At 44.7% G+C, this 24,443-nt stretch overlaps 1 protein-coding gene across 2 annotated transcripts in view; it reads right to left on the minus strand.

Annotated features, from left to right (window-relative positions):
- The window catches only part of eif2b4 (eukaryotic translation initiation factor 2B, subunit 4 delta), a 293,112-nt gene that overhangs the window by 46,643 nt on the left and 222,026 nt on the right, over window positions 1-24,443 (minus strand). For both annotated transcript variants that reach the window (XM_085997499.1, XM_085997500.1), the window contains exon 3: window positions 21,984-22,015. In XM_085997499.1, coding sequence (XP_085853625.1) covers window positions 21,984-22,015 — 32 coding nt within the window. The remainder of the gene's footprint in view (window positions 1-21,983; window positions 22,016-24,443) is intronic.

Consider the following 24,443-nt stretch of genomic DNA (forward strand, 5'->3'; position numbering starts at 1 on the left):
CTAATTAGCTCTGTGAAAGTGCCCAAACTCCACTTGGCATTTCTCTTTGATCACTTTGCGCAGATTATTGTGTGACAATTATGGATTAAAGCAAGAATTGCACGCCCATATGGCTGCATACACCAAAGGCTTCACTAGCTGCCATGCTGGTTGTAGTGCTGAAGACTTGTGCTCCAGAACTAGCCTGCTTCTAGTCAAGCTGTTCCAGTACAGCTACAACACTGGAATCTACCCGACAAAGTAGAATATTTGCTCTTTGAAAGAGCCGGCGCAGACTCGATGGGCCGAATGGTCTCCTTCTGCGCTGTACTATTCTATGATTCCCCAGGTATATCCGGTCCACAAAAAGCAGGACAAATCCATTCCAGCCAATTACCACCCCATCAGTCTACTCTCATTCATCAGTAGATTGATGGAAGGTGTCATCGACAGTGCTATCAAGCGGCACTTACTCATCAATAACTTGCTCACCGATGCTCAGTTTGGGTTTCGCCAGGACCACTCGGCTCCAGACCTCATTGCAGCATTAGTCAAAATATGGACAAAAGAGGTGAATTCCAGAGGTGAGGTGAGAGTGACTGCCCTTGACATTAATGCAGAATTTGACCAAGTGTGGCACCAAGGAGCCCTAGTAAAATTGGAATCAGGGGGAAAACTCTCCACTGTCTGGAGTCATACCTAGCACAAAGGAAGATGGCTGTGTTGTTGGAGGTCAATTATCTCAGCCCCAGCACATCGCTGCAGGAGTTAATGAAGTAGTCCATGCCCGCATGCACCAAGGCCTGGACGACATTCAAGCTTGGGCTGATAAGTGGCAGGTAACATTCGCGCCACAGAAGTGCCAGGCAATTACTATTTCCAACAAGCGAGTGTTTAACCACAGCCCCATGACATTCAATGGCATTACCATCGCCGAATCCCCCACCATCAACAGCCTGGGGGGGGGGGGGGGGGGGGGGGGGGAGAGTGTGTCACCATTGACCAGAAACTTAACTGGACCAGCCACATAAATACTGTGGCAACAAGAGTTGGGTATTCTGCAGCGCAAGTGTCTCACCTCCTGACTCCCCAAAGCCTTTCCACCATCTACAAGGCACAAGTAAGGAGTGTGATGGAATACTCTCCACTTCCCTGGATGAGCGCAGCTCTAACAACATTCAAGAAGCTCGACACCACCCAAGACAAAGCGGCCCGCTTGATTGGCACCCCATCCACCACCTTAAACATTCACTCCCTCCACCACCAGCGCACTGTGGCTGCAGTGTGTACCATCTACAAGATGCACTGCAGCAACTCGCCAAGGCTTCTTCGGCAGCACCTCCCAAACCTGCGACCTCTACCACCTAGAAGGACAAGGGCAGCAGGCGCATGGGAACAGCACCACCTCCAAGTTCCCCTGCAAGACACACACCATCCTAACTTGGAAGTATATCTCCAATCGTTCTTCGTCGCCGATTCAAAATCCTGGAACTCCCTTCCTAACAGCACTGTGGGAGTACCTTCACCACATGGACTGTAGCAGTTCAAGAAGGCGGCTCACCACCACCTTCTCGAGGGCAACTAGGGATGGGCAATAAATGCTGGCCTTGCCAGTGACGTCCACCTCTCATGAACAAATTTGAAAAAAAAAGTTCCTCAGGGCAGTGTCCTGGACCCAACCACCTTTAGCTGCTTCATCAATGACCTTCCCTCCATCACAGGGTCAGAGGTGGGGATGTTCACTGATGATTGCACAGTGTTCAGTTCCAATCTCAATTCCTCAGATAATGCAGTCCGTGCCCGCATGTAGCAAGACGTTGACAACACCCAGGCTTGGGCTAAGAAGTAACAAGTAACATTCGCACCATACAAGTGCCAGGAAATTACCTTCACCAACAAGATAGAGTCCAACCACCTCCATGACATTCAATGGCATTACCATCATTGAATCCCCCACCATCAACATCCTGGGGGATCACCATTGACCAGAAACTTAACTGGACCAGCCACATAATGGCTACAAGAGCAGGTCAGAGGTTGGGAATTCTGTGGCAAGTGATTCACCTCCTGCCTCCCCAAAGTCTTTCCACCACCTACAAGGCATAAGTCATGGGTGTGATAGAATACTCTCCACTTGCCTGGATGAGTGCAGCTCCAACAACACTCAAGAAGCTTAACACCATCCAGGACAAAGCAGCCCGCTTGATCGGCACCCCATCCACCACCTTCAACATTCACTCCCTCCACCACCGGCACAATGTGGCTGTAGTGTGTACCTTCTACAAGATGCCCTGCAGCAACTTGCCAAGGCTTCTTCAACAGCACCTCCTAAACCAGCAACGTCTACCACCTAGAAGGACAAAGGCCACATGCGCATGGGAACACCGCCACCTCCAAGTTTCCCTCCAAGTCACACACCACCCTGACTTGGAAATATATTGATGTTCCTTCATCGTCACTAGGTCAAAATCCTGGAACTCCCTACCTAACAGCACCACACGGACTGCAGCAGTTCAAGAAGACGGCTCACCACCACCTTCTCAAGGGCAATTAGGGATGGGCAATAAATGCTGGCCTTGCCAGCAATGCCCATATCTGTGAATGAAAAAAAAGATAGCAGTAGGGAAAGATGACCAATTTTTATTTGTACCAGGAAGGATAATATTATGTTATATCATCATATCTTTTCTTTCATGAAAGTTTATCAAGGAGATTGATTCTAAACCTTGATATCAATTTGGGTTAATTGCCAATCGGTTACATTTAATGATTTTTCTCCCAAATCTGTCCAATTTTCTTGATCTTCAAGGCAGGAGAGTAAAACTTTGAGGCTGAATGAAAATGTGCTTTAATTGTTGGTTTTACAAGTGTTCCCAGCCAATCAAAATTTTACACTGGACATACCTGTAACCTAATCAATATTTAGATAAAAGATGCTGAACTTTTTTAAAAATCTCTTTTGTCTCCCTTAATAACAAATTGCTTTGAGGTCTGACTGTATTTGATGAATATCAAAGCACATCGGATGACAAAAAACAAGATCTATAAAATTAGTTGGAATTATACACGAAGTAAAATAAATCTAGGTCTGCATCAACTTGTCTCACTCTGCTAAGATTAAGCACTCATTTATTCACAAATACATTGTCAGTTCAATTCAGGCTACAGGTGGATGTGTGCGTGCACCATGTAATTATTTTCACATCTATACTTGTGCGACCTATATTCATTTTAGAACATGTCTGCACAGGTCTATTGGTACACAATGGAGGTGCAACAGAGCAGAACTGAAGACTGTTCTGTACATGCACATTAATATTCGTTCCACAACCCCATCATGGGAGAAATAATCCAGGTGAGAGCCCACTCCACTGCAGCTCCATTTAACAAATACCTTCCTTTTTAAATAATCAAAATTTGATGCTGCGGTTTGATGTTGCGGGAACCTAGTTTGGATTTAACATTGCTTATAACCAAATTAACAAATTACCCTCAATCTCAAAAGCAATTTCCAGTGTTTGGCAGTGTATCCACCCGATAAGAAATATTTGAACACTGTCTGTTTACATTTTGTCTTACCAACCAGCATCTCATGTCAATTTAGATTTCATCTTAATCAACAGCAATGCTGCAACCTGTCTCTGAGCCGCAGGGACACGCCCATTCTCATTCTGTAAACTTTAAAATTTCTAAGTGTTGGGAGAGAACACTGCGCATGGGCTATCCATGCATCCAGAGTACTTTACAAGGCAAGAAGATTAAAGTTCCATGCAGGAGCCAAGTAATACGGTTCTGTCAAGCAAGGATACAACCCAGTAGCTGCAGAGTAAATGCATTCTTACAGCCCCACTTCAAGTTCAATGAGATTTTTCAATCTGAAACAGAAAGCCTTTTTGGATTCATAAGGCCCCTTGGCCTAGAAATTCGCTATCGCCGCGCCAGGTCTTTAGCGCCCGAAAGTTAGCGCACGCCCGGATTCCCGTAGCACCCGCCTGAAATTCAGTTGCAGCGCCCCAAGACGGAGGCGGGCGCTATTGCAGGGTTTGGCCGCCTCCGTTTGGGGCGCTGAAAGTCAATTTCAGGCATTCAGCTGCCGCAGCGCCACCCGATGCGGTGCGGCAGGCTGGGGTACTGCAGGCCTCCTCCTTCTCTTAAGGAGGAGCTGCCTGCAGCCGTGAGATCGCCGCGGGATTCCCCCGGCAAATGAGCCCGGCACCACGGAGAAGTGCCGGGCTCGCGGGGGTCAGAGACCAATGCCGCGGGGGGGGGGTGGTGTGGGAGTCCGGGGAGGAAGGAGCGGCCAAGTGGCCGCCGGGAAAGCGGCCGGCCGCACCTCCACCTTTACGCCCCGGCCTCTCGGAGCTGCAAGGCCCCGTTTTACAAACGCTCTTTGCGCCCGCTACGGGAGAGGCGGCGGCAACTGAATTTGGGCGTCGGGCCGGCATCGCGTTGGAACCGGGGCGCTGCGCACACCGATGACGTCATCGGTGCCGGCGCAGCACTACCGGCTAACGCCACCATTTGCGCTACACTGAATTCCAGGCTACCAACAGCGCCGGCGCTAAAGACCTCTTTAGGCGCTAACACCACTGAATTTCTAGGCCCTTATCTCTTGTGTCACTAGATGCTTAGCATGTATGAAATTTCTACAAATCAACAGCTCGGGGGAACTGACACATTATACAAAGAATGAAGTGAAACAAAAACAGGCTTTAATGTGTTTTGTGAAAGAACCGGCTTTTGTGGAATGGGGAGCTCTTTACCCAGCATCCAAAGCGGTAGAGAAACCGCTCTATCTCGGAGATTGTAGGCTTGCACAGCTCTATCCCAGGGATCGATCAGTTTCTCTGCCTCTATGGATGCTGGATAAAGAACAAACCATTCTACTGAAATTTTTTTTTATATAGTACATACAATGACTGTTATGAAAATAAGGACACCTGCAAAAAAAGACAGCTGATGGCAGTCCCTAAGATGTCTGTAATTTACTGGTTTCACATTATTTTCAAATGCTCAATGCGAGAACAGAATGGACAAAGGATCGAGACAAGATCCATGAATAGCCCATTAAAGAATTCTCCAAATTAGTTACTGAATTTGACGACCCGACAAGGACATCTGCTGAATATAAAGTTTCAAATGTGGCTTTATAATAACCACCAAAACTGGAGTCTAGGGCCTCTACCACAGATGCTCATCTTCAGTGCAGCCCTTCTGCATGGAGGACTGCTGCCATCAAAAAATGGAAACAACACCGAGGTGCAGTGTGCACATTATTTGGGAGGCGGGGGGGGGGGGGGGGGTTGATGATATAAAATGGATGAAAAACCAAAACTAGACACCTGCTTTCCCAGATTCCTAAAGCACAATCTGTAACATCATCCCAGCACATCCCTCAATCTGGGAACGGTAGCATAGTGGTAATGTCACTGGGCTAGTAATCCAGAGGCCTGGACTAATGATCCAGAGACGAGAGTTCAAATCCCACCACGGCAGCTGGGGAATTTAAATTCAGTTAATTAATTAAATCTGGAATAAAAAGCTTGTACCAGTATCAGTAATGGTAACCATGAAACTAACCCATCTGGTTTACTAATGTCCTTCGGGAAAGGTAATCTGCTGCCCTTACCCAGTCTGGCCTATATGTGATTCCAGACCCACAGCAATGTAACTCAGTTGTAGCAAAGCAAACACAATAATAAGAATGAAACCAGACGGACCACCCGGCATCCACCTCGGCAATGGCACACCCAGCCCAGTCGACCCTGCAAAGTCCTTCTCACCAACATCTGGGAGAGCTGTCCCACAGACTAGTCATACTCAGAATTGTTGTGTCTGTGTGTTGATAGAGACACTGAAGACAGGAGTTTGGTTCATAGGTGTTTACTAAACAAAGTCTGGAGGGTAACTAACGGATACAACACAATATACAGGCTTATATAGCCCGAGTGGCCATCACCGGCATCACAGTACACATGGGGCTCTTAAAGGCACATACACTACAAGAATCATACCTTTCAGCCAATGACCCAAACTCCTCCATCGGCAGGACAGGACAGTGGTATACAGTCAGGAAGATTGGCCCTGGGAGTCCTCAACATTGATTCCGGACCCCATGAAGTCTCATGGCTTGAGGTCAAGCATGGGCAAGGGAACCTCCTGCTGATTACCGCCATCCCTCAGTTGATGAATCATTACCATGTGGGACGCCACTTGGAAGAAGCACTGAGAGTAGCAAGGGTACAGAATTTACTCTGGGTGGGGGACTTCAATGTCCATCACCAAGAGTGGCTCGGTAGCACCACTACTGACTGGGCTAGCCGAGGCCGGAAGGACATAGCTGCCAGTCTGTGCCTGCGACAGGTGGTGAGAGAACCAACACGAGGGAAAAACCTACTTGACCGCGTCCTCACCAATCTACCTGTCGCAGATGTATCTGTCCATGACAGTATAGGTTGCAGTGACCACCGCACAGTCATTGTGGAGATCAAGTCCCGTCTTCACACTGAGGACACCCTCCATCACAGCAGCCAATTCGATTCACTCCACAATTGAATACATACTTTGGTTCTGCCTTCACAAAGGAGGACACAAATAACCTCGCAGAGATGTCAGGGAACATAGGGTCGAATGAGAGGGAGGAACTGAATGAAATCAGTATTTCTAGGGAAATGGTGTTAAGGAAATTGACGGGATTGAAGGCCGATAAATCCCCAGGGCCTGATAATCTACATCCTAGGGTACTTAAGGAAGTGGCCCTAGAAATAGTAGATGCATTGCTGGTCATCTTCCAAAATTCTATAGACTCTGGCACAGTTCCCATGGATTGGAGGGTAACTAATGTAACCCCACTATTTAAAAAAGGTGGTAGAGAGAAAACAGGGAATTATAGACCGGTAAGCCTAACATCGGTAGTGGGGAAAATACTAGAGCCCATTATAAAAGATGTAATAGCAGAGCACTTGGAAAACAGTGACAGGATCAGACAAAGTCAACATGGATTTACAAAAGGTAAATCATGCTTGACTAATCTACTGGAATTTTTTGAGGATGCAACTGGTAGAATAGATAAGGGAGAACCAGTGCATGTGGTGCATTTGGACTTTGAAAAAGGCTTTCGATAAGGTCCCGCATAAGAGATTAGCGTGCAAAGTTAAAGCACATGGGATTGGGGGTAAGGTACCGACTTGGATAGAGAACTGGTTGGCAGACAGGAAGCAAGAGCTGGAATAAACGGGTCCTTTACCGAGTGGCAGGCAGTGACTGGTGGGGTACCGCAGGGATCGGTGCTAGGACCCCAGCTTTCACAATATATATTAATGATCTAGACGAGGGAACTAGATGTAGACGACACAAAGCAGGGTGGGCGAGTGTGCTGTGAGGAGGATGCAGAGAAACTCCAATATGATTTGGACAGGTTGGGTGATTGGGCAGATGCATGGCAGATGCAGTACAATGTGGATAAATGCGAGGTTATCCACTTTGGTGGCAAAAACAGGAAGGCAATTATCTGAATGGCAACAGATTGGGAAAAGGGGAACTGCAACGAGACCTGGGTGTCCTTGTGCATCATTCGCTGAAGGTAAGCATTCAGGTGCAGCAGGCGGTTAAGAAGGCAAATGGTATGTTGGTCTTCATAGCGAGAGGATTCGAGTACAGGAGCAAGGATGTCTTGCTGCAGTTGTACAGGGCCTTGGTGAGACCACAACTTGAGTATTGTGTGCAGTTTTGGTCACCTTATCTGAGGAAGGATGTTCTTGCTATGGAGGGAGTGCAACAAAGATTCACCACACTGATACCTAGGATGGCAGGAATGACGTATGAAGAGAGATTGGGTCGATTAGGCTTATATTCAATAGAGTTTAGAAGAATGAGAGGGGATCTCATTGAAACTTATAAAATTCTAACAGGACTAGACAGTCTAGATGCAGGAAGGATGTTCCCGATGGCAGGGGAGTCCACAACCAGGGGTCACAGTCTAAGGATAAGGGGTAAGCCATTTAGGACTGAGATGAGGAGGAATTTCTTCACCCAGAGAGTGGTGAACCTGTGGAATTCTCTACCACAAAAGGCAGTTGAGGCCAATTCATTAAGTATATTCAAGAAGGAGTTAGATATATTTCTTAAGGCTAATGGGATCAAGGGATATGGGCAAACATAGAAGATAGGAGCAGGAGTAGGCCATTCAGCCCTTCGAGCCTGCTCCGCCATTCAATGAGATCATGGCTGATCATCCAAATTCAGTACCCTGTCCCTGCCTTCTCCCCATATCCCTTTAGCCTTAAGAAATATATCCAACTCTTTCTTGAATATATTTAATGAACTGGCCTCCACTGCCCTCTGTGGCAGAGAATTCCACAGGTTCACCACTCTCTGGGTGAAGAAATTCCTCCTCATATCAGTCCTAAATGGCTTACCCCTTATCCTTAGACTATGACCCCTGGTTCTGGACTCCCCGGCCATCAGAAACATCCTTCCTGCATCTAGTCTGTCCAGGCCTGACAGAATTTTATAGGTTTTGATGAGATCATTAAATGGCGGAGCAGGCTCGAGGGGCTGAATGGCCTACTCCTACTCCTGCTCCAATCTTCTATGTTTCTATGTGATATCAAGAAACAGATAAGCGCACTAGATACAGCAAAGGCTATGGGCCCCTGACAACATCCCGGCTATCGTGCTCCAGAACTAGCCGCGCCTCTAGCCAAGCTGTTCCAGTACAGTTACAACACTGGCATCTATCAGACAGTGTGGAAAACTGCCCAGGTATATCCTGTCCACAAAAAGCAGGACAAATCCAATCCGGTCAATTACCGCCCCATCAGTCTGCTCTCAATCATCAGCAAAGTGATGGAAGGTGTCATTGACAGTGCTATTAGGTGGCACCTGCTTACTGACGCCCAGTTTGGGTTCCGCCAAGACCACTCAGCTCCTGACCTCATTACAGCCTTGGTCCAAACATGGAGAAAGGAACTGAATTCCAGAGGTGAGATGAGAGTGACTGCCCTTGACATCAAGGCAGCATTTGACCAAGTGTGGCATCAAGGAGCCCTAGTAAAACTGAAGTCAATGGGAATCGGGGGGAAAACTCTCCACTGGCTGGAGTCATACCTAGCACAAAGGAAAATGGTTTCTGTGGTTGAAGGTCAATCATCACAGCCCCAGGACATCGCTGCAGAAGTTCCTCAGGGCAGTGTTCTAGGCCCAACCATCTTCAGCTGCTTCATCAATGACCTTTCCTTCAACATAAGGTCAGAAATGGGGATGTTCGCGGATGACTGCACAGTGTTCAGCACCATTCACAACTCCTCAAATAATGAAGCAGTCCATGCTCACATGCAACAAGACCTGGATGACGTTCAGGCTTGGGCTGATATGTGGCAGGTAACATTCGTGCCACAGAAGTGCCAGGCAATGACTATCTCCAACAAGCGAGAGTCTAACCACCTCCCCTTGACATTCAAAGGCATTACCATCGCTGAATTCCCCACCATCAACATCCTGGGGGTCACCATTGACCAGAAACTTAACTGAACCAGCCACATAATTACTGTGGCTACAAGAGCAGATTAGAGGCTGTGTATTCTGCGGCGAGTGCTCACCTCCTGACTCCCCAAAGCCTTTCCACCATCTACAAGGCACAAGTCAGGAGTGTGATGGAATACTCTCCACTTGTCTGGATGAGTGCAGCTCCAACAACATTCAAGTAGCTTGACACCATCCAGGACAAAGCAGCTCACTTTATTGGCACCCCATCTACCACCTTAAACATTCACTCCCTCCGTCACCGGCGCACCATGGCTGCAGTGTGTACCATCTACAAGATGCACTGCAGCAACTCGCCAAGGCTTCTTTGGTAGCACCTCCCAAACCCCCGACGTCTTCCACCTAGAAGGACAAGGGCAGTAGGTGCATGGGAACACCACTGAGAATACCAAGGTCAATGGAAAAGAAACGAGAAACTGTAAAGGCAGCAAAGAAGTAAAATAAAAAAGCTAACCTGATCTTTAGCTGCTAATGTGGCCGACGCCCACGATGGTACACCTTACTGATAAGGAACAATGTAGGGCGGCGTGCAGAAGTTATACAGACAATAGGTGATCGTAAACGCATTACCATGATCGCAAACGCATTACCGTGATGTTTACTTAGCTGTAACCCATTCAGTAAAATGTGGCTTGCCCAGCTCGAACTGCCAGGCCAGGAAATCAAATTAAAAGTATACGTGCACAGCTCAGGATTGGTGCAGAATGTACAAGGTGTTAATGCTTTCTCAATGCAGGTATAATAATGTAGCACGCTGTATGAAAAATTGCTTACTCTGTTGGATTCGTCAGACTCTTGCAGGAGTCAGTGCCGATATATCAGAGTAAGACTCCGCGGATAATAAATCGTTTGAACTCTCCGGTTGTATTCGACTCAGTGATTGCTGAACCAGACTGAGGGTAAAAGAATCCGTTCTATCACCACCACCTCCAAGTTCCCCTCCAAGTCACACACCATCCTGACTTAGTATATCGCCGATCTTTCATCATCGCTGGGTCAAAATCCTGGAATTCCCTATCTAACAGCATTGTGGGAGTACCTTCACCACACGGACCGCAGCTGTTCAAGAAGGCGGCTCACCACCACCTTCTCAAGGGCAATTAGGGATGGGCAATAAATGCTGGCCTTGCCAGCGACGCCATCCTATAAACGAGTAACAAAAAAAAATCCTTGCTAATCAACAAGCAAGAAGAGTAACCCTGATTCAATGCAGTGTAGATGGACATGCCAGGAGCAGCATCAGATATGTCTAAAAATGAGGCACAAACATACTGAAGTTATTACACAGAGCTACCTGTAGGCTAAACACCAAAACAGCAGGCTATAGATAAAGCTAAGTGGTCCCACAACCAACGGATCAAATCAAAGCTCTGTGGCCCTACCACAGCAATCAAAAATGGTGATGAGCAACTAGCTGGAGGAAGAGGTTGCATGAAAATTCCCATCCTCACCTACTGGGGAGCCCAGCATGTGAGCGGAAGAGACAAGGCTGAAGTGTTTTCAGCCAAAAGTGCTGAGTTGACAATGCATCTTGGCCTCCTCCAGAGATCCCGACTATCATAGATGCCATGTCTAGCCAATTTAGTTAATTCCACACGACATTCAGCTGAGTTCACTGGACACAGCAACGCCTATGAGACTTGACAGCATTCTGTCTGTAGTGCTGAAGACCTGTGCACCAGAGTTAGCCACTCCCCTTGCCAAGCTGTTCCAGTACAGCAATAAGACTAGCATCTACTCGACACTGTGGAAGATTGCTTAGATATGTTCTTTCTACAAAAAACAGGATAAATCTAAGTGCAGCTGCACTATCAGCCTCCTTACAATCCTCAATAATTGATGGAAGGGATCATTAATTGTGGCATCAAATGACACCAACTCACCAATAACCCGCTGTGGGGCTAGTTGAAATCTCCCATTATTATTACAGTATTCTATGTCTTTTACTCATTTCATAAATTTGCTTACATATTTCATCTTCCACTTCCCTTCCACTATTAGGTGGTCTATAGAATACCCTTATTAGCGTAATTGATCTCTTCTTCTCAATCCATATGGATTCTGTTTCTATCTTAAAGTCAGTTATGTCCCTTTTCTCTACTGTCATACGGTCAAGCCACAGCATATAGATAAGCAAAAGGATATAGCCTTGGGGCACACCCAGGGTGACTGCAGGCATGGGACAAGAAGCCATTGAGGAAATTAACCAACTACATTGGGACAGATAGGATTAAAACCAGGACACGGTGATGTCCGAGAGGTGGCCCACAGCATAAAGGGGGATAGAATGATCAACTGCATCAAAACCAGCATGTGAGCAGAAGTGTAAAAGGAGGGACGACTTGCCACAGTGGGATTCAAATAAGGCAGTGGTTGAAGAGGTGGGTATGGAGTTGATGCTTCGGAGTACTTTATATCTTAAAACAACTGGAAGTAAACTCTACTAATGCAGCTATTTGATAAGTAAATAGAATGTGAAAGTGCAAAACAATTTTCTATCTAAGCACATTATATTCATAAATATTTCAGCTGTTTGTTCCTACCAACCAATTTTAAAAATCCTAACAAGTTGCAGTGTTTATCTGTTACATGACTTTTTACTATGATTTACTAAACACAGGAACAATCTCAAAACATGTCAATGTAGACAATCTTAAATTAGTTAAAAGCATGCAAGAAACCCTCTGAACACAAATTACTAACATTCCACTGTGGGCTCCTGATAAGTGAACAAAGAGCTACTGAAAACAAGTTGTTTACTTAAACGGAAATATTTTAAAAGGAGCACACACACCCACCCATTTGCAATATCTCTGCCTTGAAAGGAGAAATTCCCATTTGTAGCCTTTAAAATCTACTCTGCTGCAGGCAATAGGAACAGAAAGTGTGCCAATAGCCACCCAAATGTAATATTCAGCCAGAGATAAATATATCACAAACAATGCGGTGAGTTTTTCATCAGTAACAAGAACTTGCATTTATATAGCACCTTTAACATAACAAAAAATGTCTCAGGACTTTTCACAAAATAGAAATACAGGTAAGAGGAAATAGATGCCTAGCCAGGAAGGCAAAGATTAGGAAGGGTGACAAAGTTTGGTCGAAAAGATGGTTTGTGAAAGGAGGAGTGCGGTTGAAGGTTGAAGGAAATAGGTCCAGACAGTAGGGACGTCGGCTGATGGCTCCACCACTAATTGTAGGGTGAAGGGAGATAGAGATACACAAGGGCAGAGTCAGATGACTAGCGTGTGTAGGATTGAGTATGGAGGAGGTTGCAGAGATAGAGGAAGATACCGCCATGGATAACTAAATGGGAGAAAGTAAGTCAGCCCATGAAAGGGACAAGATATCTGGTTTATTTTGTTTTCCACATTTTTTCAGGAAGAGAAGTGAGTGAGTTAACTAAGTGAAATTTGATATGACTATTACTCTGTATGTTCACTTGCTTTCTCTGAAATAAAGCAGCTCAACGATTCATATCTGGTCTCGTCTTACCAAGGTGTTTATCCATTCACCTTTGACAAGACAATAAAAGAGCATGAATGCACATGTGAAAGATGAAAAATCAGTTCAGATCAGAAGGGGATCCTATTGTTACACCCCTGAGTATGCTATTGTGCAGTACAGGCACATTCTGAAACGTTCAGACCATTTTCAGGAGCAACCAGCACCACTGTACCTGATAGAATATCTACAGCAGACCCAAAACTTGTAACATCGGACAAACAGTCTTGACAGCGGAGGTGGTCAACAGGTTGAGAGAAGTGGTGAAGAGATAGATCTAGGAGTTATACTCTGATAACTACATGCTGTCCTTGACAGCATAAACTAAGCAAGAGGAAACTAAAGACAGAACCTTGGAAGAATGCCAAGGTGACAGGTGAGGGAAGAGAAACCATTCCAGAGCTGCATTGGTTGCATTTGGATGAGTAGAAATGAAGCCATACAAGGGCAGTCCCACGCAGCTGGACTATGTCAGAGAGGCAATGAAGAGAAATGATGTGGTTAACTGTGTCCAGTGCTGTAGAGAAGTCAAGAAGGGATCACTTACAACCGTAACAGTCACATTTGTGACTATCACTAGGGTTGTTTCAGTGCTATGGGAAATGGGGAAGGGGGTTGGAGGGTTTTGAACAGATTACGTTTTGCAAGTATATATGGGAAATCCATCCTCAAAGCAAGTTTTTTAAAATTAATTCACAGGATGAGGGCGTCGCTGGCAAGGCCAGCATTTATAGCCCATCCCTAATTGCCCTTTGAGCAAGTACCATTCTTGGCAAGTTGCACCTGTCTCTGCTCCCACTATTTCAAGAGTAGCACTTTATATTAAAAGGTCATCTTTCCTCCACTTGCATATCAACTGACACACAATATTCATTGGCCCAGAATTTGCTGATAAAATAACGATGAGTGAATGCCGCACGCCATTATTAACATGCAAATCGGCCAGCAACTTGTGGCGAGGAAGAGATACCCTGTGATTTGCGAATTGCCACAGGTTGCTGGATGATTTGCGCTGCTCCGCCATTATCTTCGCAAAAATGGCATCTTGCCCTTAATCACCCCGTGAGTTTCATGAAGTTGCAGCATTTAAACATTAATTGCCCATTAAACTCACCATAGAAAGTGAAGTCGAGTAATTAATAGTGCAAATACCAGTTTAACATCATGATATTTATTAATGGCGGCCAATCAATCTCTCTGTCCCAGAAAGTGAACAATTAATAGTGTGGAGACACAATCCTTCAGTTAATGAATTGTTGTTGGAGATTTTTTAAATGTCAAATTTTAATCTTTTTTCTTAATTTTCCTTTCTGTCTCTTTTTTTCCCCTCTCTCTTCAATTTTTTTTTTTATCCATCTCTAGTTCTCTTTTTGTACTTGATTTGACACTGAATTCACCCACTCTAATTCATCCTCCTTCTCAGTCCTTCCTCGGTTTACATCTCAATCCTTAAATCTTACTGGTTAAAGAGATACACCACTGGGCCCGTCGTTCACCAAGGTTCCAGATGCCCTGTTGCCCTGGCCACGCCATTATCAGCTCGCACAACCTCGCTCCAGAAAATTCCGACTGATTAACACTGCTCTGGAGAAGGGGAGAGGTACTCTCAATTGGAATGCCCACCTGCAAACACCTCCTTGGATCCATCTCCAATCAGAGAAGAAAGTAATTTCATCATGGATTAGTACAAGAAAAGTACTTTTAATGTAAAATGCTTCTATCAGTTTTCAAAACACAGAATATCACTCCCAAGATTTCCTTTTACTTTATTTTAAAGTAGTATTGTGGTGACCAGTGATATTCTGGATACTGAGCTGGGCAGTGATCTACATCCTTCATAGTCTGTCCAATCCAAGAACTGGAGAGCAATTCAAACAGTGAATAGAGACCAATACCGAGTAACTGAGTTATGCTTGATAACCATGTTCAGTTGCCAATTAACTGTTGGCTGGAGACAGACTTGAGTACAATGAGACCAGGCTTTTTCTGACCATAACATGGCAAGGTTCCACAATTACTTTTTTTAAAGAAAATCTCCTCTCACAACAGCAATAGTTCTTATATTTTTAAGACTGATAAAAGTGCTTTACATTAAAAATACATTTATTATTCCCTTTGACAATTAGCAATATTGTACTAGTCCATGGTGGAATTACTTTCTTCTCTTTTTGCACATCACTGCTATTTTAGAGAAGCTCAAAATGGGAGAGCACATGAATATGGGATCCTAGTTAATGAAAATTTTAATGAAGTTACTTCCTTCAATTTTCTTGTCTTACTAGCTAGGGTTTTGAAAGTCATGTACCACATGACCACTCATTAACACAAATTACAGGCTTCCTGCTGATCAAAAGATACCTACAGATGAGGGAGGCCTACTTTATCTCATCCATCCAGACCAAACCTACAGTCCCATGATAAGAGCCAACTCAAATATTTCCATGGTCTAAAGTATCTCTGTTAAGACAGTGCCCGATAGCAAATTAAACAACTTACCCTTTTGTCTCTTTATGGGCTAAGTGTATACATTGCCACCATAGCCTACCCACAAAAGTACCTGGGATTGAAATGGACCCATAAATGTAATACTTCAACCCCTATCTCCAAAAAGAGGACTTTCAAAATAGCAATCAGTCAAACAGTGAGACAGCTCACAAGGTATAATGGGAAATATCAAAGCAACCATCCATTCTTGTAAAATTATCTATAATCATTTAAAATTATTAAATAGGGTATGCAATGAAAGAGAATATCCAGATTACACCAATTGTAAGGATGACCTTTTTTAACTTTGTCACAAGCTTTCCTTACTTTATGATATAAAAACAGGATTGCCATTATGTATATGCTGATGGGGAAAAAAATCTGGAACTGCAACCCTATATATGTAGCATTTAATCATTGACTTTCTGTATATTAAATTTGTCTTTATGTAAACTTCTTATTTTGTCAAAAGAGCCCAAACATTTGGCTTAGTTTTCTGTGGGTAATAAATATATAAAATGTACCAACACATGGTCTAAGATGGGTTTACAGTGTATGTATGTGAACGCACAAAGCGTAGTAAACAAGGTAAGTGAGCTGCAGGCACAAATAGCCACATGGGAATATGATGTTGTGGTAATAACTAAGACCTGGCTCAAAAAAGGACAGGATTGGGTATTAAATATTCCTGGTTATAAAGTGTTCAGGAAAGATAGGGAAGGAAATATAGGAGGTGGTGTGGCAGTATTGGTCAAGGAGAATGTTACAGTGCTGGAGAGGGAGGATGTCCTGGAGGGGTCAACTATACTAATATAGACTGGGATCGTAATAGTGTTAAGGGCAGAGAAGGGGAAGAATTTCTGAAGTGTGTTCAGGAGAACTTTCTTGATCAGTAAGTTTCCAGCCCGGCGAGAGAGGAGGCATTGCTGGATCTGGTTCTGGGAGTAAGGTAGGTCAAGTGGAGCAAGTGTCAGTAAGTGAACAATTAGGGAACAGTGATCATAGTATCATAAGGTTTAGATTAGCTATGGAAAAGGACAGGGAGCAATCTCGAGTAAAAATGTTTAACTGGGGGAAGGCCAATTTCAGTGGGATGAGAACGGATCTGGCCCGGGTAAACTGGAATCAAAGATTGGCAGGCAAAACTGTAATGGAACAATGGGCTGCCTTTAAAGACGAAACAGTTCAGGTACAATTGCGGTACAGTCCCACTAGGGGGAAAGGCAGGGCAACTAAAGTCAGGGCTCCCCGGATGGCGAAAGAGATAGAGAATATGATGAAGCAGAAAAAGAGCGCGTATGACAGATGTCAGGTTGCAAATACATCTGAGAATAATATAAAAACAGACAGTAAAAGCTTCTTCAGGTATATAAAAAGGAAGAGAGTAGCTAAAGTAAACATTGGTCCCATAGAGGATGAGACTGGGGAATTAATAATGGGAACTAGAGAAATGGCAGAGACTCTAAACAATTATTTTGGATCGGTCTTCACGGTAGAAGACACTAAAAACATCCCAATAATAATAGATAATCAAGGGGCTATAGGGAGGGAGGAACTTAAAACAATCTCTATCACTAGAGAAAAAGTGCTAGGCAAACTAATGGGGCTAAAGGCCGACAAGTCCCCTGAACCCAATGACCTGCATCCTAGGGTCTTAAAAGAAGTGGCTGCAGAGATAGTGGATGCGTTGGTTGTAATCTACCAAAATTCCCTGGATTCTGGAGAGGTCCCAACGGATTGGAAAACCGCAAATGTAATGCCACTATTCAAGAAAGGAGGGAGGCAGAAAGCAGGAAACTATAGGCCAGTTAGTCTAAAATCTGTCATTGGGAAAATGCTGGAATCCATTATTAATGAGGTAACAGCAGGACATTTAGAAAATCATAGGACAATCAAGCAGAGTCAACATGGTTTTATGAAAGGGAAATCATGTTTGACAAATTTGCTGGAGTTCTTTGAGGATGTAACAAACAGGGTGGATAAAGGGGAACCAGTGGATGTGGTGTATTTGGATTTCCAGAAGGCATTTGATAAGGTGCCACATAAAAGGTTACTGCACAAGAGAACAGCGCACGGGGTTGGAGGTAATATTTTGGCATGGATAGAGGATTGGCTAACTAACAGAAAACAGAGAGTCGGAATAAATGGGTCATTTTCCGGTTGGCAACCAGTAACTAGTGGGGTGCCACAGGGATCAGTGCTGGGGCCTCAACTATTTACAATCTATATTAATGACTTGGATGAAGAGACCAAGTGTACTGTAGCCATATTTGCTGATGATACAAAGATAGGTGGGTTAGCAAGTTGTGAGGAGGACACAAAGAGTCTGCAAAGGGATATAGGTAGGTTAAGTGAGTGGGCAAAAATTTGACAGATGGAGTATAATGTGGGAAAATGTGAGGTTATCCACTTTGAAAGGAAAAATGAAAAAGCAAATTATTTAAATGCAGTGAGACTACAAAATGCTGTGGTACAAAGGGAGCCTAGCACATGAAACACAAAAACTTAGCATGCAGGTACAGCAAGTAATTAGGAAGGCTAATGGAATGTTGGCCTTTCTTGCAAGGGGTATGGAGTATAAAAGTAGGGATGTTTTGATGCAACTTTACAGGGCGTTGGCGAGACCGCACCTGGAGTACTGCGTACAGTTTTGGTCTCCATATTTAAGGAAGGATCACAGAATCACAGAAACCCCACAGTGCAGATAGAGGCCATTTCGGCCCATCGAGCCTGCACTGACACATATCCCACCCGATCCCCGTAACCCCTACACCAACACATATCCCACCCTATCCCTGTAACCCCACGTATTTAATCCCCCTAACACTAAGGGTCAATTTATCATAGCCAATCAACCTAACCCGCACATCTTTGGACTGTGGGAGGAAACCGGAGCACCCGGAGAAAACCCACGCAAACACGGGGAGAATGTGCAAACTCCACACAGACAGTCGCCCGAGGCCGGATTCGAACCCGGGTCTCTGGCGCTGTGAGGCAACAGTGCTAACCACTATGCCACCATGCTGCCCTACTTGCATTGGAGACAGTACAGAGAAGGTTCACTAGGTTGATTCCTGGGATGAAGGGGTTGACGTATGATGAAAGGTTGAGCAGGTTGGGCCTATACTCATTGGAGTTTAGAAGAATGAGAGGTGATCTTATTGAAACATATAAGATTCTGAGGGGGATTGACAGGGTGGATGCTGAGAGGATGTTTCCCCTAGTGGGGGTATCTAGAACTAGGGGGCATAGTTTCAGAATAAGGGGTCGCCCATTTAAGACGGAGATGAGAAGGAATTTCTTCTCTCAGAGGATCGTGAATCTTTGGAATTCTCTACCCCAGAGAGCTGTGGAGGCGGAGTCACTGAATATATTCAAGGCAGAGATTGACAGACATTTGAACTACAGGGGAGTCAAGGGGTATGGGGAGAGAGCGGGAAAGTGGTGTTGAGGCCAAGATTGGATCAGCCATGATCTTATTGAATGGCGGAGCAGGCTCGAGGGGCCGATGGGCCTACTCCTGCTCCTGTTTCTTATGTTCTAATCAGGCTATATATAGAAAGGTCAGAGGAGAAGTGAAAAAGAAAATAAGAGGGGCAAAGAGAGGGTGTGAGAATAGAATGGCAGCCAACATAAAAGGTAAACCAAAAGTCTTCTATAGGCCTATAAATAGTAAAAGGGTAGTAAGAGGAGGGGTGGGGCCGATTAGGGACCAAAAGGGAGACCTATGCATGGAGGCAGAGGGTATGGCTGAGGTACTAAACAAGCACTTTGCATCTGTCTTCACCAAGAGGATGCTGCCATAGACATAGTAAAGGAGGAGGCAGTGGAGATACTTGATAGGATAAAAATTAATAAAGAGGAGGTATTAGAAAGGCTGGCTGTACTTAAAGTATATAAATCACCAGGAGTGGATGGGATGCATCCTAGGATGCCGAGGGAATTGAGGGAGATCACGGAGGTACTGGCCATAATATTCCAATCCTCCTTAGATACAGGGGTGGTGCCAGAGGACTGGAGAATTGCAAATGTTACACCATTGTTCAAAAAAGGGTGTAAAGATAAACCCAACAACTACAGGCCAGTTAGTTTGACCTCAGTAGTGGGGAAGCTTTTAGAAACAGTAATCAAGGACAAAATTAACAGTCACTTGGATAAGTGTGGATTAATTAAGGAAAGCCAGCACAGATTTGTTAAGGGCAAATCGTGTTTAACTAACTTGATTGAGTTCTTTGATGAGGTAACAGAGAGGGTTGATGAGGGCAATGCGGTTGATGTGGTGTACATGGATTTCCAAAAGGCATTCGACAAAGTACCACATAATAGGCTTCCCAGCAAAGTTGAAGCCCATGGGAAAAAAGGGACAGTGGCAGCATGGATACGGAATTGGCTAAGTGACAGGAAACAGCGAGCAGTGGTGAACGGTTGTTTTTCGGACTGGAGGAAGGTATACAGTGGTGTTCCCCAAGGGTCGGTTCTAGGACCACTGCTTTTCTTGATATATATTAATGACTTGGGCGTGGGTGTACAGGGCACAATTTCAAAATGTGCAGATGACACAAAACTTGGAAGTACAGTGAACAGTGAGGAGGAGAGTGATAGACTTCAGGAAGACATAGACAGGCTGGTGAAATGGACGGACACATGGTAGATGAAATTTAACGCAGAAAAGTGTGAAGTGATACATTTTGGTAGAATGAATGAGGAAAGGACAGAAACTAAATGGTACAAACCTGAAGGGGGTGCACGAACAGAGACACCTGGGGGGTATGTGTGCACAAATCATTGAAGGTGGCAGGGCAGGTTGAGAAAGCAGTTAAAAAGGCTCACGGGATCCTGGGCTTCATAAATAGAGTACAAAAGTTTGAAAATTATGATGAACCTGTATAAAACACTGGTTCAGCCCCAACTGGAGTACTGTGTCCAATTCTGGGCACCACACTTTAGGAAGGATGTGAAGGCCTAAGAGAGGGTGCAGAAAAGATTTACAAGAATGATTCCAGGAATGAGGGACTTCAGTTACGTTGATAGACTGAAGAAACTGGGGTTGTTCTCCTTGGAGCAGAGAAGATTGAGAGGAGATTTGATAGAGGTGTTCAAAATCATGAGGGGGCTAGACAAAGAGTAGAGGGTTCCCATTGGCAGAGGGTCGAGAACCAGAGGACACAGATTTAAGGTGATTGACAAAAGAACCAAAGGCGACGTAAGAAAAAACTTTTTTTTACACAGCAAGTGGTTATGATCTGCAATGCAATGCCTGAAAGGGTGGTGGGGGAAGATTCAATCACTGCTTTCAAAAGGGAGTTGGATAAGTATCTGAAGGAAAGAAATTTGCAGGGCTATGGGGAAAGGGTGGGGAGTGGGACTAGCTGAAGTGCTTTTGCAGAGAGCCGGCACAGGTTCGACGGGCCGAATGGCCTTCTTCTGTGCTGTAACAATTCTATGAACACAAATAATCCTTCTGAATTCAGATGTTAACAATGTTAAAAAAAATTAAAGTTTGAAACAATATTGTCATAAGTAGCAGATGCAATGTTTCGATTTTGTCACACCTTCGCCCAGCACCTTCCCGTGCAAGCACAGGAGATGCAACACGTGCCCTTTTACTTCCTCCCTTCCCACTGTCCAGGGCCCCAAACACCCCTTCCAGGTGAAACAGCGATTTACTTATACTTCTTGCAATTTAGTGTACTGTATTTGCTGTTCACGATGCGGTCTCCTCTACATTGGGGAGACCAAACGCAGATTGGGCGACCGCTTTGCGGAACACCTCCGTTCAGTCCACAAGGGTGACCCGAGCTTCTGGTTGCCTGTCCCTTTAATTCTCCGCTTCACTCCCACTCTGATCTCTCTGTCCTCGGCCTCTCACACTGTTCCAATGAAGCTCAACGTAAGCTCGAGGAACAGCACCTCATCTTTCAATTAGGCACTTTTCTGGATTCAACATTGAGTTCAACAATTTCAGACTATAACCCCATTCTTCAGGCTGTATGATTCTGCCATCCCCATTTGCAACATGTTATCTCTCCTGCCTCCAACCCTTGCACAGAATGTTCCTTCAGACCTTACCCTCCCCCGCCCCCCAACCACCCCCCTGTCTCTGCACCTGCTTAATATCTGTTACATCTCCAGCTTTTTCCAGTTCTGAAGAAGGGTCCCAGACCTGAAACGTTAACTTTGTTTCTCTCTCCACAGATGCTGCCTGGCCTGCTGAGTATTTCCAGCATTTTCTCTTGTTATTTCAGACTTCCAGCATCCGCAGTATTTTGCTATTGTAACAGCTAATCTACGTGTGTCTGTGTTTAGTCAGGTGACAAGAAAAACATCCAAACAGCTGGGAGGAGCTTTAAGAAAAAAAATCTCCAATTTAATTGAGGTGTTTTTCCCCACGTTAGGAACAAGTCAGGGAGCAAATGGCCTTGCTACAGATGGATGTTAAATGAACTACGAAAACAAAAGAAGTCAGAACCTACCTGTTGTTGGATGACTTTCTTACCCTCGCCATCTAAAATATACAAACACACATGCAGTGAAAAGATTCATTACTATGCAGCATAACACACTTTTTGTACACAAAACAATAACATAGGACATTTTTACTGGCCTTTATGAGTGTGTGGCTTTGCCCTATTGTTTTGCCCCGGGATTCTCTTAAACCAAACCAATGCCAACCATTTATGATCCATGAAAAGCAGCGATTTAAAGTAGAGCAAGATAAGGGGTGTCAATGTTAGGATATAATTTGTTCCTTTCATTCTGATTCATAGCCCGCCCGCTCCATGTTTGTTAATAAGCATAACAAAAATAAAAAGAACTAGCAATGTTTGTTCCCAAATTTGAATACTGATACGGGTACAGTAATGTCGTGGTTATGATACTGACCTATAAATCCAGAGGTCTGAGCTAATAATCCAAACTTCAAATTTCACTATGGCAGTTTGAGAATTTGAATTCAGTTTTAGAAAAAAAAATGAACAAATGTATTGGTAAAAGTGACCATGAAGCTGTCAGATTGTCATAAAAACCTAATAGGTTGACTAACATCCTTTAGGGAAGGAAACCTGCCATCCTTACACAATCTGGCCGATATATGACGCCAGTCCCACACCAATATGGTTGACTCTTAACTGTCCTCTAAAGTACCTTAGCAAACCACTCAGTTGTATCAAAAACCACTGCCTATGGGTCAAGAAGGCAACCCACCACCACTTTCTCAGGGCAGCTAGGGATGGACAATGTTGGCCCTACCAGCAACACCCACATACCAAGAATGAACAAAAAAAGAAAAATACCCATTGCATTGGAGGACAGTATCAACCAGCAGTGGTTTTAGTAATAGACGGTTGGCAGCAACTTTTCACTGGGTGGTATCAGCAGGGAGCTCTGGAAAGAAAGATAGATTTTGGCTATATTGCAAAAACTTGGAGTATGACAGGATGTTTGGGAGTGGAACAGATATACCAGTTTCAACCAGATGTTTTTATAGTCATCAATAAAAAAAAATGTTGTTCATTGGGTGTGGGCGTCACTGGCATTTATTGCCCATCCCTAGTTATAGAATCAGAGTTATACAGCACAGAAAGAGGCACTTCAGCCCATCATGTCCGCACCGGTCATCAAGCCCTGTCTATTCTAATCCCATTTTCCAGCACTTGGTCCGTAGCCTTGTATGCTATGGCGTTTCAAGTGCTCATCTAAATGCTTTTGAATGTTGTGAGGGTTCCTGCCTCTACCACCCTTTCAGGCAGTGAGTTCCAGATTCCAACCACCCTCTGGGTGAAAAAGTTTTTCCTCAAATCCCCTCTAAACCTCCTGCCTCTTACCTTGAAACTATGCCCCCTGGTTATTGACCCCTCTACCAAGGGGAAAGTTCCTTTCTACCTACCCTATCTATGCCCCTCATAATTTTGTACACCTCAATCAGGTCCCCCCTCAGCTTTCTCTGCTCTAAGGAAAACAACCCCAGCCTGTCCAGTCTCTCTTCATAGCTGAAGCACTCCAGCTCAGGTAACATCCTGGTGAATCTCCTCTGCACCCTCTCCAATGCAATCACATCCTTCCTATAGTGTGGCGACCAGAACTGCACACAGTACAGGAAACTTTTTTTTATCCGGCCAGACGGGACCGACATGGTGCCGGTTCATCAAAAATTCCGGATAACCGAACGCTATAGTAAAAGATACGGAGCCGAGAGCTCCGTATGAAGCAACAAACCCTGTTGCTTCAGAACAATGGGCACAAGTTGCAAGTGTCTCTGTAGCTTAGCAACAGCTGCAGCCACACCCTTGCACAGCAACAAATGGAGTAAAAAAAAATAAAAGTTACCTGAACCTACTCCTGAATTTTGCCGGTTAACCGAGATTTCCGGTTATTTAGGTGCCGGTAAATCGAAAGTTTCCTGTATTCCAGCTGTGGCCTAACTAGCATTTTGTACAGCTCCATCATAACCGCCCTGCTCTTATATTCTATGCCTCGGCTAATGAAAGCAAGTATCCCATATGCCTTTTTTAACCACCTTATCTACCTGTCCTGCTGCTTTCAGGGATCTATGTACATGCACACCAAGGTCCCTCTGATCCTGTGTCTTTCCTAGGGTCCTACCATTCATTGTGTAGTCCCTTGCTTTTAGTACTCCCAAAATGCATCACCTCACACTTTTCAGGGCTAAATTCCATTTCCCACTGTTTTGCCCATCTAACCAACCCGTCTATATCGTCCTCTAGCCCGAGGCTTCCCTTCTCGCTATTTACCACCCCAATTTTCGTGTCATCTACGAACTTACTGATCATACCTCCTACATTCATATCTAAATCATTAATGCACACTACAAACAGCAAAGGACCCAGCACCGATCCCTGCAGTACACCATTGGACACAGGCTTCCAGTCACAAAAACAACATTCGACCATCACCCTCTGCCTCCTGCTACTAAG

The sequence above is a fragment of the Somniosus microcephalus genome, chromosome 9 (assembly GCF_052327205.1).
Source record: "Somniosus microcephalus isolate GS21.2 chromosome 9, FLI_Smic_1.0, whole genome shotgun sequence".
NCBI classification, from domain to species: Eukaryota; Metazoa; Chordata; class Chondrichthyes; order Squaliformes; family Somniosidae; genus Somniosus; species Somniosus microcephalus.